The 19,468-nt window shown below is 43.2% G+C and overlaps 1 protein-coding gene across 1 annotated transcript in view; it reads right to left on the bottom strand.

Annotated features, from left to right (window-relative positions):
* Positions 1 to 11,238, bottom strand: part of IRAK3 (interleukin 1 receptor associated kinase 3) — a 51,901-nt gene extending 40,663 nt beyond the window's left edge. Inside the window, exon 1 of the mRNA XM_078449715.1 lies at positions 10,996 to 11,238. Within this exon, the coding sequence (XP_078305841.1) occupies positions 10,996 to 11,143 (148 nt within the window). The 5' untranslated portion in view covers positions 11,144 to 11,238. The remainder of the gene's footprint in view (positions 1 to 10,995) is intronic.
* Positions 11,239 to 19,468: the final 8,230 nt, after the last annotated feature.

Here is a 19,468-nt window from a genome sequence, read left to right as displayed (position 1 = left end):
CATTTTAGGGCTCACAATTCTCACAGTAGAAAAGGAATAGTTTAGGGGCACCTGGGTGGCATCCAACTCTCGGTTTCAGCTTAGGTCATGATCTCACAGTTTGTGAGTTCAAGCCCTGCGTCGCATCAGGCTCTTTGCTGACAGTGCAGAGCCTGCTTGGGATTCTCTCTCTCCCTCTCTCTCTCCCTGCCCTCTCCCCTGCTCATGCTCTCTAAATAAATACACAAACAAACAAACAAACTTAACATTAAAAAAGGAATAGTTTATAACCCCAAAGGAGATCTAGAGTTAACTTTTCAAGTCCCAGGGAATATCGGATTTCCCACATCATTCTAGTCCCCAGTTTTCTTTTTCTCTGTTCAGTTTCTGAATTTCCCTTTTAAGAGTGCAACAGGCCATGATTCTGTGCTCTCCCACCTTGTGACTTGAGACACAACAGATACCAAAAGAGCTGAGGTTTTACTTCCCTAACACTGACCAGGATCAAAGGGTTCACAGTTTGCACCAGGTCTATGGAAAGCAGAGGCATTTTTCTAGTAGCAACAGTTCATGGAGTAAAACTGACCCAGGCTCAGTTGAAATGGATACCGCATGCATGGGTTGCTTCCAGGATAAGAAACGAAATACATTTTCTCTTTCTCTAACTGGTGATTCATAGTACAAACCTTAATAGCTTTTCTTCAATGATGATGCATTCTGCACAGAAACACCACTAACGAGCATTATCAGCATCCATAAAGTGTATAATTCATTCAGGTCAAATTCTAGACAAGAGCTTCAATGTGATGATACAGGAAGGCAAACTCTTGACATGTTTATTAGTCAGATCCTTCCATATTCATAGTTTTCTCTAATCCTTTCCTGTTTTCTTCCAGAACATAGATCTTTGTTTATTCATGGCACTAAACAAATAAAGAGTAAAGTTCTCAATGACTAATTGTGTTGTTAAACTTAAGAGCATTCTAAATGAAAAGATAAATTAAGAAAAATACGCTGTTGGGGCTTCTGGGAGGCTCAGTCCGTTGAGCGTCCAACTTCGGCTCAAGTCATGATCTCCTCGTTCCCGAGTTCCAGGCCTGCATCGGGCTCTGTACTGACAGCTCAGAGCTTGGAATCTGTTTCAGATTCTGTGTCTCCCTCTCTCTCTCTGTCCCTCCCCTGTTCTCTCTGTCTCTCTGTCTCTCAAAAATAAATAAACATTAAAAAAAATTTTTTTAAGAAAAATATGCTATAGTTAAGTATTGTTTAAAAAAATTTTTTTTTGGAAGGCAAATCTTTTCTTTGAAAGGCATCTTGGCATAATAGAAGCCAAAAAGTCCACCTGAACAGTTCAGATTAGTTTATCTGAAGATACTGATTGCTTAATACTCATTTGACGCTCAAAAGGCCCTTTTGGGCTCTGTTTGAGAGAGCAACACTATCTAGGTAATGCTAACCACTGGGGAATTCAACTGCAGAAAGCACTCTCCACATGCAAATATGTCTCTGAAGGGGTTTTTTAGACTAATGCAACACACCCTTGTTTGGAATCTTTGTATTTGCATATAACCACAAGTCAAAACCCCTAGTAACTTAAGACTGCACTCTTGCAAAGCTTGTTTTGAGACAATATAATGGGAAAAGGAAAAGAAGTCTCTCTTCCTACAAAGCACACAATGCAATTAGGCATTCTTTTAAAATAACATTTAAGATTGAAGATATTTTTAATTCCAAAAGAAATAATACAAGTCAAATGTGTCAGTTAGCTCAACTCCTCTTACCAGACTATAGCATTAACACCCACTAGATAAACATAGGGGAAGGGAAGGAAAAATAAGATAAAAAGAGAGAGGGAGGCAAACCATAAGAGACTCTTAAACACAGAGAACAAACGGAGGGTTGCTGGAGGGGAGGTGGTGGTGGGGGGGATGGGCTAAACAGGGATGGGCATTAAGGAGGACACTTGTTGGGATGAGCACTGGGTGTTATATATAAGTGATGAATCACTAAATTCTACTCCTGAAATCATTATTACACTATATGCTAACTAACTTGATTTAAATAAAATTAAAAAAAAAAAACCCACTAGGTAATAAATTTTACAAGAAGTAATTCTTATCCATACTTAAGCTTATGTTTACTTTTTACCCATACCTGAGCAGGACTCATATTCCATGGAAGGGCTATGCATGATTTTTCACGTATCCTTCTGCCCTACTCCCTCCTCAATCCCAGACTCAGTTAAGGACCTAACATTAACTATCTCTGGGAGAAAATTTTACAACAGTTCACCCTGAACACCAGCATTTCAGTCTGAAGCAGAGCTGTGTAATTCCTTACCCAGGTTATGATCAATACTATCTCCCCATGTTTTCTTCCTTTGTTAAACTTCTTTATAAAATGTGTATAGGCCAGGGCACCTGGGTGGCTCAGTCGGTGAAGCGTCCGACTTCTGCTCAGGTCATGATCTCATGGTTTGTGGGTTCGAGTCCCGTGTCGGGCTCTGTGCTGACAGCTCAGAGCCTGGAGCCTGCTTCGGATTGTGTGTCTCCTTCTCTCTCTGCCCCTCCCCGACTTGCAGTCTGCTTCTCTCTGTCTCTCAAAAATAAATAAATGTGTAAAAAAAAAAATGTGCATAGGCCTGTTGCCTACCTTAAATTGGAAAATCCCTAAAAGCAGGGACCATGACTTGTATCAGGTACAACGCTTTGTTTGATATTTTGCCCAAGAAGGTTTTGGATATTTAACAGACATCTGTTCATTATTCATTCAATCACAGATATTTATTGAATGCCTACACTGTACTACATACACTTTCAGATGCTAAAGGAGTAAGCAGGACATAAGGCAAACAAAAAATTCCCTGCCTGTGAGAAATAAGCCCACTGACCCAATCAAAGGAGGGATGTTGAGACTCAGAGCACAGTGAAGCGAAGCTTTAATCAACGTTCTTGCAAGAGCGGGGTGTCTAATGGACAGGCAAACTGGGGGAAGTCACAGCAGACAACTTATCTCCTAGTATGTAAGCCCCTCCCCTGGTTCCTCATTGGCTGAGTACTATAGCAGTGACAGCTTACCTGGATGTTGCCTGTCCCCATGTAAGGCAAAAAGTAGTCTGATTGGCACAAATGTACATTCCCTGAGGTGACACAGAGACCTTCAGTCCCTTTTCCCTCTGTTCTTTGGCGCATGTTCATTGCAAAGCCCGCAAAAATAAGCACAGGAAAGAGAGAGGGGAAGAACCAGGAAGCGAAGTGTCTAAGGGTTTGGGACTCCACTATGGGGTGAAGGGGCTCATACATATTCCCAATAGGTTGCAAACTTATCGTTAGGCAGCACAGCTTTATTTGGTATTTCTAAAAATGACTCCTCTCACTTACTTCTCATACTGTCCCCTTGAAGCTTACTTCTAGATTGGCAAAAAAACAAATAAAAATTTACAAAATATTTGAAAGATGATAAATGATGGAGAGAAAAAGGAAGCAGGAAAGGGGCATAAGGAGGAGGAGAGTGTCTATTTTATTTTATTTTATTTTGAGAGACAGAGACAGTGTGAGCAGGAAAGGGGCAGAGAGAGAGGCAGAGAGAATCCCAAGCACTGTTGGGCAGTGCAGAGCCCAACAATGAGGCTTGAACTTGCAGAGCTCCAACTCACAGACTGTGAGATCTCGACCTGAGCCTAAACCAAGAGTCAGAAGCTCAACTGACTAGGCCACCCAGGCGCCCTGGGTGGGGGGGGTGGGGGGGGGGGGTTGATTTTAAAAGAGTGATCAGGAGAGATAATAGTTCATCAAAAACACAAAGGAGGTAAGGAAATGAGCCTCAAGGCTACCTGCAGGAAAATGTTCCTTGCTTGTCCGAGGAGGCCAATGGAGCTGGAGTGGAGCAAACAAGAAGGAAGTGAGAAAAGGCATGTAGGACTTTGGTGTTTACCGGGAGGTGGGAAGCTACTGAAGGGTTCTGAACAGGACAATGATATAATATCCCCTGCATATATACTTTAGTTCACCGGTCGGTGGCTGTGCTGAAAAGAGACTCGAGGAGGGCCAGGCTGGTAGCAGCAGGGAGCCCAGTTAGGAGGCCGCTGAAATTAGCCAGTGGGATCTCACGGTGGTTTGGACCAGGAGGGCTGTGGAGGCTGTGGTAAGAAGTGATCAGATTATCAGATAGATCCTGAAGGCAGAGTTACCAGTATACACTGAGAGACAGGATGTGGCTTGTGAGAGAAAGCTAGAAGTCACAGAAGACTAATATTTTCGGCTTGAACAAATGAAGGATGGGGTTGCCATTAGCCAAGATGGGGAAAAACTTTGGGGGAGGGAAGCATTTCTGGGCTGTTAAGTTGGAAATATCTGTCAAGTAGGCAAACAGAGAGATGTTACTGATGTTAAGAGGGAGACCTAGGCTAGAAATGTGGCATTATTACCATACAGATGCAATTGACAAGATAGTGGGTAAAGTAGATAAACAGAAAAGAGGGCCATGGACTAATCCCAGGGGCATTCGAGGAGGTCAGAGAGATAAAGAGGAACCTGTAAGAAGACAAGAAAATGAAGAGAGTGTGAATTCTAGAAGTAAAGAAAGTGCTTCATGGAGGAAGGAGTGATCAACTATGTCAAATAAAAAGAGACTGAGAACTGACCATTGAGTTTAGCTGCTGTGACCTTGGATGAGAGGAATTTTAATGGAGCAGTGGGGCATGAAACCCTGATTGGAGCAAGTTCAAGGGAAAATGGAGGGCCTGGAATATAATACACAGAATTTTGTCTTAAAGGGAACAGAGAAATGGGGTGGTAACTCAGAGTAGAAGTGAGATCTAGAGAGAACACTGCAAGATCAGAGAAATTACATGGTGGTCAAGAGAACACAGGCTCTATTCCACTTTCAGGGAGGGGAAGCATAACTCTCTCTTCCTTAAGTGTGGGCTGCACATGGTGACTTTCTTCCAAAGAGTATGCCAAGAGGGAGAAGTATCAGTGTAGAAAACAGACAGACACTACCTCAGCTATGGTTAACAGCAACAGCGCTAAGTCATGTAAACAGTGGGCACCCTTGATATGATGTAATGAAAATAGCACTTTACCTCTGCCTCTCAAAAATCCATAACTTCAGTCTAGTCATGAGTAACACATCAGTCAAATCTTAGTCAAGGGACATTTTACAAAACTGTAGACCAGTGCTCCTCAAAACTGTCAAGGTCATCAAACACTAGAAAAGTCAGAAACAATCATGGTAAAGAGGAGCCTAAGGATACAAGATGGCTAACTAACCTCTGGATGGGATCCTGGAAGAGAGAAGGGGCGTTAGGTAAAAATGAAAGAAATCCCAATAAGATATGGACTTTAACAATAACATATCGATATTGTAACAAATCTACCAGACTGTGGGGGATAAGCTTAGGAATCCCCCAGGGCCTACACCAATGGGTTAACAGGGCATAAAGAAACACAAAGTCATAAAATGCTCACACCCGAGTTTGGGTAAACAGATTGGCACTTTAAGGATAGGGAGGCACAAAGGTGGCAAGAATAGGGAGGCACAAAGGTGCCAAGAATAGGGAGGTGCAAAGGCACCCCAAAATAGGGAAGGGGTGCTGAACCCCTAGATATACATACAGAGAGGCAAAGGCCTGAAATAGAATCTGCACAAAGGTGCCCAATACATAGGAATAACAAGATTAGATATTCAGGGTGAAAACACCCCAAGTTTAGTACTACAGCAGAAAGCTGCTTTCATAGGAGAATAGGGACAGGTTAGGTAAATTGGTGAATTGGACTCTGGACCTCTGCACTGCAGGCAAAGCAGCCGGAGTGGAGATGGTTAACAAAAGAAAAGGTGTCTTGTTAACCCTGAGGTTATTCCCCCTGTCTGTCTCATCCCCTAGGCTGGCAAAGATAAATAGACACGGTGCCTCCTGTCTGCCGTTAACAACCATCTACCCATCTGCCCGGTGCCTGGATTTTGTTTTATATTGACCCAAACCCCAAACACTGTATATCTTCAAAATTCCCTTTTCCCCCTCACATCCACAAGTTAATGTTCCGAGTTTCTTTGTCTCTTTGTACACACCCATCACATTTGCAAGCCTTCTGATCTGAATAAATACTAGGCAAGGACCCTTATTCGAGGTTCTTATCTCCCCCCCCCCCCCCACATTAGCCATCTCTCGTTTTAATCCTGCGTCTGCTCTTTTGCTAGACAAAAGAGAACTTTAGGCTTAGAGTCTACAACACCAGATTAGTGTAAGATGTTAATAATGGGGAAATTGAGTGCAGAGTATGTGAGAAAGACATTAAATATATGAGAATTCTTCTTAACTTGTCTGTAAATTTAAAACTGTTCTAAACAATAAAGTCTACTTAAACATTTGTAAAATTTTTTAAATCTATTTTGAGACACAGAGAGAGGGTGAGTGTGTGTGTGCATGTGTGCACAAGCAGGGGAGAGGCAGAGGGAGAGGGAGAGAATCCCAAGCAGGCTCTGTGCTGTCAGTGTAGATTCTGTCACAGGGCTCGATCCCACGAATGAACTGGGAGATCATAACATGAGCCAAAATCAAGAGTCGGACACTTAACCGACTGAGCCCCCCAGGCACCCCTAAACATTTTTTTAAAAAGAACATAGGCTCTGGAGTCTGACCATCTGATTAGAAACCTAGTCTGTGCTTTACAAGACCATGACTTGAGGTAATTTGCTTATATTCTCCGAGAGTCAGTTTCCCTACCTATAAATGGGAATAGGAAAAGTGCCTACCTCACAGGATTTTTGTGATAAAGGACACACTCCATAAAGTGCTTAGCACAGAGTATCTGGCAAAGAGTAAACAGTAGATGGCAGCTACTATCGTTATTATTCCTATTATTTTAAGTCTTTAATATTCAAATACATATTTAATGTAATTTTAAATTTAATGATGAATTAAATTAAAATGATGAATAATAATTGCTCTGATAATTTCTTTTTTTTAAGAAGAGGAAATCTAAATACAACCATTATAGACTATCTGTAAAAGGGTCTCCTTCTCAATGTATCATAAGCATTGAAAGGTTTCAATTTAATTCGAATAACACTCAATAACCCTCTACCGTAAAATAATGAAATGACTTGCCACCAAGTACACATGTTCCCATGTCTGTAAGATAGTATAAAATAAATAACATTTTCAATTTGGGCTCCTACTTTCATTGCGAAGCCATAAAATCATCACCAACCAGAGAATGTTAACCTAGTGATTACACTATTCTTAATAATAATACATGATAAAAGTGACTTGAAGAATAATATGTAGAATACGTTTAAAGATAAAGAAAATTAAGGGGCACCTGGGTGGCTCAGTCAGTTGAGCGTCTGACTTTGACTCAGGTCATGATCTCGTGGTTTGTGAGTTCGAGCCCCGCGTCGGGCTCTGTGCTGACAGCTCAGAGCCTGGAGCCTGCTTCAGATTCTGTGTCTCCCTCTCTCTCTGCCCCTCCCCCACTCATGCGCTGTCTCTGTCTCAAAAATAAACATTAAAAAAATAATAATAAAATAAAAAAAAATAAAATAAAGATAAAGAAAATTAAGTGGAGGAGCACCTGGGTGGCTCAGTTGGTTAAGCGTCCAACTTCGGCTCGGGTCAAAATATCACGTTCGTGAGTCCAAGCCCTGTGTTGGGCTCTGTGCTGACAGCTCAAAGATTCTGAGAAGCAGACAGCCTGCTTCAGATTCTGTGTCTCCCTCTCTCTCTGCCCCTCCCCTGCTCGTGCTCTGTCTCTCTCTCAAAAGTAAATAAACAAAAAAAGAGAAAAAAAAAGAAAATTAAGTGGAGAAGTGAAAGAGTGTGGTAAAATAACTGTTATGTGTATATATTTTTTAAATATTTATTCATTTTGAGAGAGTGCATGTGCCTGCATAAGCAAGGGAGGGGGAGAGAGAGGAGGGGAAGAGAGAGAGAGAGGGAGAGAGGGAGAGAGGGAGAGAATCCCAAGCAGGCCCCGTGCTCAGCACAGAGCCGGACGCAGGCATCGAGCTCATGACCGTGAGATCATGACCTGAGCCGAAATCAAGGGATGGACACTCAACTGACAGAGCCAGCCAGGCGCCCCCAAAATATCTATTAAGATGCCACTAAAGAAGAGAATTTGGCCTAAGCAAAGGCTCCCAAACCAGGCTGTGCTTCAGACTCACCTGTAGGGCTCAGCAAAAACCAGAAAGATGCAGGATCCTCAAAGCAGACCTACTGAATTGACAGCTCTGAGCCATCTGTCTTTAAAAGGTTGCACAGATGATTCCGGCTTGTGAATGACTAGGCTGCCATATGATCTATCTGTGGTGGAGCTGCCTTTGCAAATATAGTCTGATGTTCACCATCATCAAGAAAAAACACAATCGGCTTGAGACAGTCTTACCTATTACGGTTGTTCTCCATATGGAATCTAGACACTCTGTATCTTTAGGCTCTCCACTGTCCTGAGCATAAATAGGGCTGTCTCCTTGATTCAGTCCCCTAACACTCTCCTCCCTCTACCCTCTAAGGTCAAGTTTTCCCTCCCTGCACCTCTTCCCCTCTTTCTCCTTTCACTGTGCCAATAGGGAAACGGCATACTTAACATGGGCAGTTGCCCTCAACCACCCTGAACTGAGCCAGGCTTCCTTTCTTGCTGAGCCAATAATGCATGAGGCAGCTGGTCTGTTCTAGATCTCCTTTCAGAGCTATGTGGTCCAGCTATGTGCATAATAAATTATAGCTAGGGAATCAAGGGCTAGACATTTTAGATTCTTCTCCTATGAAAGAATATACAAAGGGACAATGGCCAGACTATATATAAAAATAGAACTGTGACCCACAAGATGCATCAAGCAGCCCAGGATGCCAATCTACTACCTAGGGTGACTAGTCTGGGAAGTTATATTAGCATCTGTAGCAACTAGTCCAGGAAGCCAAACAATAATCGCTATAGCAATCAGCCCCAAATAGTCAGGACTTGATCAACAAGGGACGGCTTTCCTAATTTTTGCCCCTGCTTCCAGTTTAGGGCCATCTGGAAAAAGTCAAATATGCTCCCTAAACAATCACATAGAATGCTCTCCTGCTAGTTAGCTTGTCCATAGCTTCTCCATGTCAACTGCCTCCAATAAGGACAGACCTGAAGCCTTCCCCTTTTTTCCAACATAAAGCTTTTCCACTCCTCAGCTTGCCTTTGGGTCTCTGTCAGATGCGAGTGATGGTGGCTGACTCCCTTGCTTTGAATAAACAGCCCGAGCTTGTTCTCATTTGGGTGGTCTGATTTCCACAACTAGAAAATGGGGCTGCATGTGTGAAATGGCTCACTGAATTGTTCTTTCATGGCTGAAATGACTACACTTTAGAGAGGCTGTGAGATACAGCGGAGAAGAGCACAGAAGTCAGGACTTGCGACCCTGAGGAAGTCAGGGTCGGGAAGTGTAGAGTGGCTGTAGGTTAAGGGCACAGGCAGTGGATCCCAACTGCCATGGTTCGAATCCTGGCTCTGCTGCTCCTTAGCAGTGTCAATTTGGGCAAGTAACTTAATGTATATGTACCATGATTTCCTCCCCTATTGAAACTGTGATGATAATCGCACCTACCTCCCAAGGGCAATTGGAAGTGTTATATGAGACAGCCCAGGTAAAGCACGAATATCTGTATTTCAGTGCTGAGAGAGAGAGAGAGTCCAGCAATTCTGGGCTGGACTTCCTGAAAAGTGGCAGTGACCTGGGACTGAGGACTAACTGCCCCTTTCAGATGGGACATATGTTTTTCATTTCCAGTCTTCAACCTGCCTTACTCATTTATGATAGCTGCCTTCCCCTATTCATTACCTGTGGGTTGGACTAAAAAAGTTTCTTTCACAAACGTAGTAATTCCAGGACACCAATGGGTGCTAAAACTGCCCATGTCATTATCCATTTCAAAAAGATCTGGTGTGGAAAGGATCTTACCCCTCAAACGCATACTGGAACTCTCTATGCTTTCCAGAAGCCAAAGAGTCAAGCACCCTTTTCTGAGATGTTTACATCAGGGTCATACTTTGAAAGTGACAGAGCTTATAATATAATTTACATTAACTCAAAGCCCAATGCCACATTCCAGAATGTGTGACCATATTGCTCATCAACACAAAACTTTTTTCTCATAGGTCTTCTGCTGTTGTTTAAAATAAATAAGACAATTTCAGAGAATCAAGGCTAAGTTATTTTGACATGACTGTGTTTATTTTCAATCATATTAAATGTGGCCTCATGGAAGCTCAAATCTAACAAAAACACCTGTACTTATCAAAACAAAGGATTTTTGTCCGAATTCTGGTGAAGACACTCAACACTTGCCAAAAGCAGTCGGTTGCCCAACTTCCCAATGGCTGCATAAAATGGGAGTCTTAAAAGCCAATTTTCTAGATTAAAATAAAAAGCCAGCATCTAGCATAAACTTTCATGCCACAAATTGGGTAAATAAGCCAGAAATACTTAATGAGGAAAACTGGGAGCCACATTAATTACAAATCGTATTCTACTTTAGCATTTCACCTGAAATTTAAGGAAGGTGGGGGTATTTGGAAGTGGGCTGAAAACACCAAAGGGTACACTGAAAGGCACAAAAATGTTTTCATATGAAGATTATATTCTGGGGTAATTTTGCAGTAAGAGGACATCACATAGGCGTTCTGATTGAAAATACTCGGAACCAAGCAAAGGAGGCACAGTTGATAAATATTAGATGGTTTCACGCGGGTTGCCGCTTTTCCCAAGCCTCCGCTCACTTAACCTTGCAGAGACACCCCAAGTGTCTTTGAAAGAGAGCGGGGAGCTCTCCTTCGGGCCTCGGGGCGTGTTTGCCTCCTTCCCGGGGCGAGGAAAGGGCAGCCACCCCGTCGGAAGACCCCGGAGGCCGCGCGGCCCCCTGCGGGCCGGACCATGGGCAGCCCGGCCGCGAAGGCGGCGGGCCCGGCTGAGCATGCGCGCCGCGTCCCCGCCGCCCCCCGCCCCGCCCGCACCGCCACAGCGGCGGGCCGCGCTCACCGAGGCCGCGCCAGCCCAGCGCGCCGTCGCAGCTGTCCAGGACCGCGCACAGCTCGCCCAGCAGCGCCGGCGGGAGGTCGAACAGGAGCGTGTGCGCCGAGAGCGTACCGCGGGCCCCGCCGCTCGCCGCCGCCGCCGTCCAGGCCATGGCTCGGCCGCCGGAGACCAGGGGCCAGTCCGAGGAGGGATGCGGAGCCCAGGCCTCTCCGCGCCCGCGAGGTGCTATTACACAACCGCGGAAATCCTGCTTCCACGACGGCCAAGGCTGCAGAACTTGCCGAGCCCCACCAGGGGGCGGGCCCCACATGACGCAAGGCGCTGCCCGGCAGAGATGCCCCTGGGGACGCCCGGCCTGGCGGCGGGGTCTCCCCTGCGTCTGCGTGGCCCTCCTCACTGGCTTTTACGTTCTGAGCAGGCCTTTCGTCCCTCCGGGTTTGGGACGTGACTGGAGAGGCAAAGAGCGAGAGCCGGGGGAAGACCAGGAGGGCAGGACTAATGGAGGAGAGTCTACACCCCACTCTGCCTGCCCTGGCATGGGCTGTCTCCTGGCGTGGATGGACAGAAGACCGGTCAATAGTTCTTTTAAAGACGCGTTTTGTTTTACCCTGCCAGAAAGCGATACATGTGTCCCGAGGAACTCTTGGGAAATCCAGAAAAACTGACAGGAGAAGATAGTCACTGAGCTGAAGACAACCATCCGAAACGTTTGGCGCATTTCCCTCCCAACTTTTACTGAAGTCGAACAGGTAAATGTGCACATACGAAGTGATTGCTGGAAGAGACCAAAGAAGATGCCAACAACAGGAGCGCAAAAGAGAGAACAAAGCAGAAGAAAATTGTGCTCGTTTTCTTCCAGACGCTGCCCATTCTCCACGTTGCTACTTGGTTTTTCTACATTCTTTTCTCTCTGGGCTTTCTTGATAAAACATTGTTCCGCTACTTTTCCTACTTCAAAGTGTGTCACAGACTGTTTTGCTTTCAACATGGAGTTTAAGTAAACTTGGCTGTTGTTTTGAAATATTCTGTCACGGTATGCTGTACCCACCGCAAGCATGATACGAATGCTACTGACAAAAAAGAGGAGATGCTTTGAAAGTGCTGAGAAAAATCCCAGCCTTAATGACTGGAGTGGACAATGGCCATCAACCGAACGGTATCAACCCTGTTGAAACCTTTCAGATCTGTACTCTTTGGCAATGGCGCCCCCTAGAGACCAACAGTTGATGATACACCATTGTTTATTACCCCTGACGCTACCTGAATCCCAAGTCGTTCTCAGCTAAAGTATGCCACAAAATATACTTGAAAATTGGTGAAGCCAATACCGGTTGGGCAAAGGTTTCTATATGCCTTTGTTCAAATAGCTGAAATTTTGTCTATCTGTACACGCTTAAGAAACTCTATACCTTTCAAAGGTACTACCTGAATAAACAGCAACAGGCAGGATACAAGTATTTGGTAGCTATTGGATTGGTGAATTAGTACGATGAGAGATCCAAACTCAATTACGCAGAGGATCCAGGAATCACGGTTGCTGAGTGAAGCAGTCAACAAGGCCTGCTTTTCCAGATCTTCTGATTTACAGGGAAGCAAGAATTTTATGTGAATACCATAGTATTTGATTTTTTTTTTTAACGTTTATTTATTTTTGAGACAGAGAGAGACAGAGCATGAATGGGGGAGGGTCAGAGAGAGAGGGAGACACAGAATCTGAAACAGGCTCCAGGCTCTGAGCTGTCAGCACAGAGCCCGACGCGGGGCTCGAACTCACAGACCCTGAGATCATGGCCTGAGCCGAAGTCAGACGCTTAACCGACCGAGCCACCCAGGCGCCCCAAGTATTTGAAATGTATATGGATTATGTGAAATTTCTTGTATGTTTAATGTTGGCAGTTAGTACCAGACCATGCTGTCTCTGTATTCCTTAAAACTGCCTTTGACTTCTGAATTTTATATCATCAGATTATATCGCTCACTGGTCTTCACCATTGCTGTCATCCACTGCTCTCCCCCACCTTAATTCTTCCCTCTCATTTTTAGACTATATACCTCCTGCTCACTGCAATTCTCTCCAATACTAGCCCTATCCTATTTGATGATTTGAAATCTATGTAGAGTAGATGATGATCTTTCCAATACCCTGTCCTGTGAGTTCTTTGACCGATCCTCCTCCAGTAATCTTATTCTCCACCCTATTTCAGCCACTCACTCCCATGATCATTCCCTAGAACTTGTCATTATCGACGGTGCCCCTTCTGTAATTTCTATTTCATGAATCCACTCTCAGACCACATCTCCTGTCCTTCCAGTGCATTCCCTCTAGTGCTCTGACCCCAACAATTCTTCCCCCCGCCCCACCTTCACACCCCCGTAGTTTACCAAATCCAAAATCTTGCCACCTCTTCTCTGGCCCCACCCTCTTAATGTCCTTACTTCTCTCTTTATCCATAAAATCCACACTCAATTTTTCTAATCCCTCTCACATATGCTCTCCATTCTCTTGCTCCTCTTTGGCTTTGTTGAGCTGTCTTGGCAAATCTACCCTCCTGATCAGATACAATTTTCTAATGTTTGGCTCTGCCTCCCGTGCACCAGAATGTAGCTGGAGGTGGAGTGGGGAATAAAAACCCTGTTAATTGGACCCAATTTAAAATCAAAGCCATGACTTTCAAATGGGTCCTTTATGCTTCCAGGTTGTCACACTAAGTGCCCTTTGTTCACTTACTCTTCGGGTCCCCTTGACAACTATTCTATGCCTTCTCTTTTCCCAACTCCGTTTACCTTCTCCTCCACCCTTCTGCGCAGCCAATGATCTTGAGAGTATTTAGTGAAAGTACTGAAGTATCAGAAAAAAAACATCCACAGACTCTCAGCACCATCAGCAGCACCACATTTATCTGCCCACCAGCATCTGTAGGGACATACACGCCCTCCCTCCTTTTCCATTAGTCAATTAGTAGGCTCCTATCTAAGTCTAATCCCTTCACTAGTGCATCCGATCTGATCTCCCGTCTCCTATTCAAAGATGTCAGGGCAGCCGTTCTCACTCTCAGCTACACCATCAATTTCTCACTCTTTGCTGGATTAATTCCATCGGCGTACAAATATGATGTTATTTTTCCATCTTAAACCAAAAAAATTTGATATGATTTCCCCCCTTTGATGCCATAATTACCCCCATTTCTTTACTCCTTTTTGTAGTAAAGAGTTGAATCTTCTATCTCCAACTTTTCTCCTCTAATCTTCTCTTAAACCAACTCCTAAGCCACTCCTCCTACCTTACTCCACTGAAATGGCTCTCAGGGTCATCTATGTCCACATCATTGCTAAATATAACGGTCAATTTTCAGGCCTCATCTTACTCAACCTATCAGTAGTTTTTCTGTTTTTGTTTTTTTTACATTTATTTTGAGAGAAAGAGTGAACACGTAAGCAGGGGAGGGGCAGAGGAAGAGGGAGGGAGAGAATCCTAAGCAGCCCCACATGTGGGGCTCAATCTCACCAAACCGTGAGATCACAACCTGAGCCAAAATCAAGAGTCAGATTAACCAACTAAGCCACCCAGGTGCCCCAACCTATCAGTAGTTTTTGACAAAGGTGATCCCTCCCCTCCTTCTTGGACACTTTCTTTGTTTTCCAAATTCTCTTTTTAGCCTACTTCACTGGTCACTCTTCAGCTTCCTGTGTTGTCCCTTCTCTTCTTCCTTAACTCTTAATGTTGGAGTGCCCCAGGGTTCAGTTCATAGTTCTCTCTATGTACACCTACTCCCTTGATGATCTCAACCAGTTTCGAGGCTTTAAATACCATCTATCTACCAAGGACTGCCAAATGTATATGGTTAGCCCAGACCTCTCCCTTAAACCTAAGACTCATGTCCAAAATTGAATGCTTGATCCTGTCTCCTGAACCTGTTCTTCAACATTCTTCCCCATCCAGGTCACTCTATCCTTCCAGCTGCTTGAACCAAAAGCTAGAGAGTCATCCTTGACTCCCCTATTTCTTCACAGCCCATGTTCAACCCACTAGCAAACCCTGTTGACTCTACTCAAAATATATTTAGAATCACACTTTTCTCCACCTCCACAACTGCCAGCCTGGTTTGAGCCATCATCATATCCTGTTTGGTTTACTGCAGTTGTCTTCTAACTAAAGTAGCTTCCACTGTTACAATCTATAGACTGTCCTCAACACTGCAGCCAGATTCATCCTTTTAAATCAAATCTGACTATCTGATTATTTGACTATGTAAACTAAATCTATTTAGAAGCCAACAATGGCATCTAATTTGGGTCAGAATAAAAGTCAGACTCTTTGTATGATCTGCACTCTCTCTCCTCCCACTCTGCTGTCACCTCTGGTCTTATTCCCTTGTTCATTCTGCACTACCACACTGCCTTCTTGTCGGTCTGTGAACACACTAGGCAGAGTCCCACATCGGAACCTTTGCACTTGCTATCCCCTTGCCTACTATGCTCTTCCCATCTTGCTGCAGTCTACCCTGCCCTCCGTATTTGAAATTGCACTCAGACTCAGGCTGGTGTGTGACTACAACAGCCAATAATATATGGCTTGGGGTACCAGATCTCATTCAGATTTCCCCTTCTGGATCTGAACAGGAACATGTGGCAGCTCTGGCCATTTCTGGAACCGTTTTGCAACCACATGGCGGTAAATATTAGAATGAAGTGAGCCTTGGGGATGGTCTCGGGAGAGAAAAAAACAGATCCTTCATAATGTCATTAAGCAGCTCTTTTGTTCTCTCCATGGAGAATGTCCTGCTTATGGGCTTATAAATGCTATCACATAAATTCCTTACTAAGTAGGTTTATAAACTAGGAATCTTGTGTTTGCAGCCAAATGCATCCTGATACACTGAACAGACATTTGGTGATACTTCCTATTTTGTTGATGGCCTGTAAAACTGTGGGAAGAAAACTGACCTCTGTCCAAAACTGGAGTTCAAATGTATACAGCTATATCTGTGAAATGTCAGATGGGCATGGAAACTGGACGGTAGAGGGAGACAACCGGGCCCCTGAGAGAAAGTAAGTGTTGGTAGAGAACGGTTCTGACAGCACAGACAGAAGCAGTATGAAGTTCCAGACGCATATGGCACTACACTGAAATCCACACAAACCCAGACCCTGAACTACACCCTGCCCACCCACTCCCAGCATACGTGCTTCTGGCAAAGAGAGGGCTGCGGTTAAACCTAAAACTGTCTCACTGTGTGACTTCATCTTTTGCCACGGGAACTTTCGCCTCCCCAACTCTGCCCCCCACCCCCCTGCCCCCATATTTCATATACTAGAAGAAGAGCTTCCTTCCTAGCTGGAGGTAAGAGAGTAATGAACTACACGGATTACGAAATGGAGATGCCGAGGAAACCCTAAAGGCTATGGCCCAGATGGCACAATAGCACAGATACACAGTATTATCGGTGGTAAAGTCCCAGCTAAGCACAGGCATCAAAGCCTAAGATAAAAAATCAGGTGAGGAGGAAACTAGAGGAGTCAGATAACAGCTCTTTGTATACATGGAAAACTTTTCTTGGTGGCAGTTACTTACCCAGCATCCCTAAGGATGAATGTGCAAAGGACACCCAGCTTGTGGAACATAGATTTTCTGGTTTGGGAAATAATTTTCAAAACAAAGATCACTAGCATATTCCCTCTTTGAGCCTTATCCCATCCCCAGGCCATAGAGGGTCCTAGGTACATTGGAGTTCAGGGGTGAGGTAAAGATCAGTAATGGGGCGAGAACATTTGTGGTGCATATTACTTGGTAATTCTATGAAGGAAAAGTTGGGTGGTTTTAAGCCTTCATCAAAATGACCTAATAGTAATAACATGCAATAATTATTCCTCCAGTTCAGTGTGGATTTTTAAAGATTAGATTTGCATTGTCTTATAACTCAACCCTTCCCCATTTAAGATACCAAAACCAGTGTTCTAAAAATCTATTACTTTGCAACATGATCTATATTAAAATTTTAGCAATTATCCTTTTAGGGTTGAAGGAAGGATAACTGGTGATTTTATTTTCTTACTCTGTGTCTTCCAAACTTTCTAAAGTCAACAGCTATTGTCTATTAGAAAACCCTCAACTACAGAAAATAATTTCTTCCAACATTTTCATGCTTCATCTCATTTCACTATTTTCTTCTTAAATCATTTTCCTAGTATTTCTCACCTCGAAGTGTGTGGCTATAATAACTTTTGCCTAGTCAGCACTGCCTTCTAAAATCTGATTTTTATAATTGAATAGTTTTCCGTCAAGGGCTTTCAATATTAGCTAAAGCTCTATTTTTGAAGCAAACATTTATTTACTTCTAGAAGAACCCCAAACATGTGAAATAAATCTGAGATTATGGCGGAATGTTTTCTTTTGCAGTCAAGTATCTACTCAGACTGTTTGCAATTTGATAATGGAAAATGGCTTAGACATCCTAATCCAACTTCTGCACGTCACAGATGGCAAAACTGCTGCTGGCTAGGAGAACTCTGGAGGCAATGTTTGTTGGAAAAATAGATGAAAAAAAATCTCATTCAGGATTTCCAAAGTTTCCTTGTCAAGTTATAAGCACAAATCTTGTGCATTTTCCATCTCAAGGATTTGGCCCTCCTTTCCTTGTTATTTAGTAAATCCCCAAAATAAATCCTGTCTGTTCAGGCTGGCATTGAAAATGTCACAGACTGCGTGGTTTAAATAAGAGAAATTTATTTTTTTTTTCACAGCTCTGGAGACTACAAATCCCAAGATCAAGGTGTCCACAAGGTTCAATTTCTGGTAAAATCTCTTCTGGCCTGTAGATGGCCTTTCCTGGATGTGGGCACACGCACACAGACACAGGCACACGCGCACATACATTCAGAGATAGATAGAGAGAGAACACAGGAGCACGCAGGCCAGCATTCTGGTGTGTTTCCACTTATCTAATCTGATCCTATCTAGTGTCTCATCTCCTCTTATCTGATCTGATCCTATCTGATCTGACCCTACTCTTATGACCTCATTTAATCTTAATGAATTCCTTCCAAGCCCTTTCTCCAAATCCAGCAACAATGGGAGTTAGAGCTTCAACATACAAATGGGGGGCACACAAACATTCAGTCCATAACAAGCCCTTTGCACATCAAGAAATGATGTCACATCATTGGGTTTCAGAGGACGCATTCTAAAAACACTTGGTAATTTAGTTATCCACATCTTCTGGCCTGTCATGGCCATCATAGTTCTTCTTGTTCCTACTGATTTTGTTTCATTGTTCTGAACCTTTGAAACAAAAATAAAGGCTTGGATTTTGAATCCGGCACTGTTGATAATGAAGGCAATACCAAGTCTGTATATGAAAATATCCAGCATATTTGGATTTAAAAATACTAGTAATTTCAGATCAAATGGCCTTTCCTCAGGGCTTACTCTGACAGTTCCATAGCATTGGTCCCTCATCACACCACCTTTTGTGAATTTTTGCCTTTTCTTGTCTTTTATGACGATACTCAGTGTTTTCCTATACTCCTGATGGTTTCTTCTGTTTTCTGAACTGACTCTTCCTTTGGCTTATACCATGCACTCACAGGTGGAATTCTAGTGATCATTTTATTCCAGGTCTTGAAGATTTCATATAATCTCATTGTTCATCTGTTACCTCTATGTGGACCATGCTCATATTTGTGCCTTTAGTCCTAAGCTGTCCTATAGATTCCCTTCTTACTCCCCACCTCCAGTGTTTACTGAACAATTTCATTTGATTTCTTTCTTTCATCTCAATTCAGCATGCTCCAAACTGATCATTTCCTAGAAAATCCGCTTTCTTGTGTCTGGTCACATGGGCCAAAAGAACTCTTAGTAATTTTGATTGACTGACTGATCAACTGATATAGTCAGAAGAACTTACTAAGCACCTGCTATGTCAGACATTACACTTGGTGGTGCTTATATCCAATAAATCACCAAATGTTATTCTTCTGTAATGTCTCTCATAAGTGTCTGGGTCTTTTCCAATTTGTACTAGTTATTTCATATTTGGATTTTTTTAAGTATCTCCTACCTGATGAACCCCTAATTATTTTTTAAGATGCTATTGAAAAGTCACCACCTCTGTGATGTAGTTTGACTTGTGGGCTCCCATAAAATACAGGTAAGTCTTAACCACTGATATCTTTGAATGTGACCTCAACTGGAAATGTAGGCATACATGGAACATATTGCAGATTTGGTTCTAGACTGCTGCAATAAAGCAAATATCGCAATAAAGCGAGTCAAACTAATTTTTGGTTTCCATATAAAAGTTTACACTACACTGTATTACACTAAACTGTAGTGTATTAAGTGTGTAATAGCATTATGTCTAGGAAAAAAGCATACACCTTAATTTTAAAATATTGCTAAAAATGCTAACTATCATCTGAGCTTTCAGAGGGTCATAATCACTAATCAGATCACCATAAAAACATTATAATAATGAAA

This window comes from Panthera onca, chromosome B4 (genome assembly GCF_046562875.1).
Source record: "Panthera onca isolate mPanOnc1 chromosome B4, mPanOnc1 haplotype 2, whole genome shotgun sequence".
NCBI lineage: Eukaryota > Metazoa > Chordata > Mammalia > Carnivora > Felidae > Panthera > Panthera onca.
This window is presented reverse-complemented; position numbering and strand designations above follow the sequence as displayed.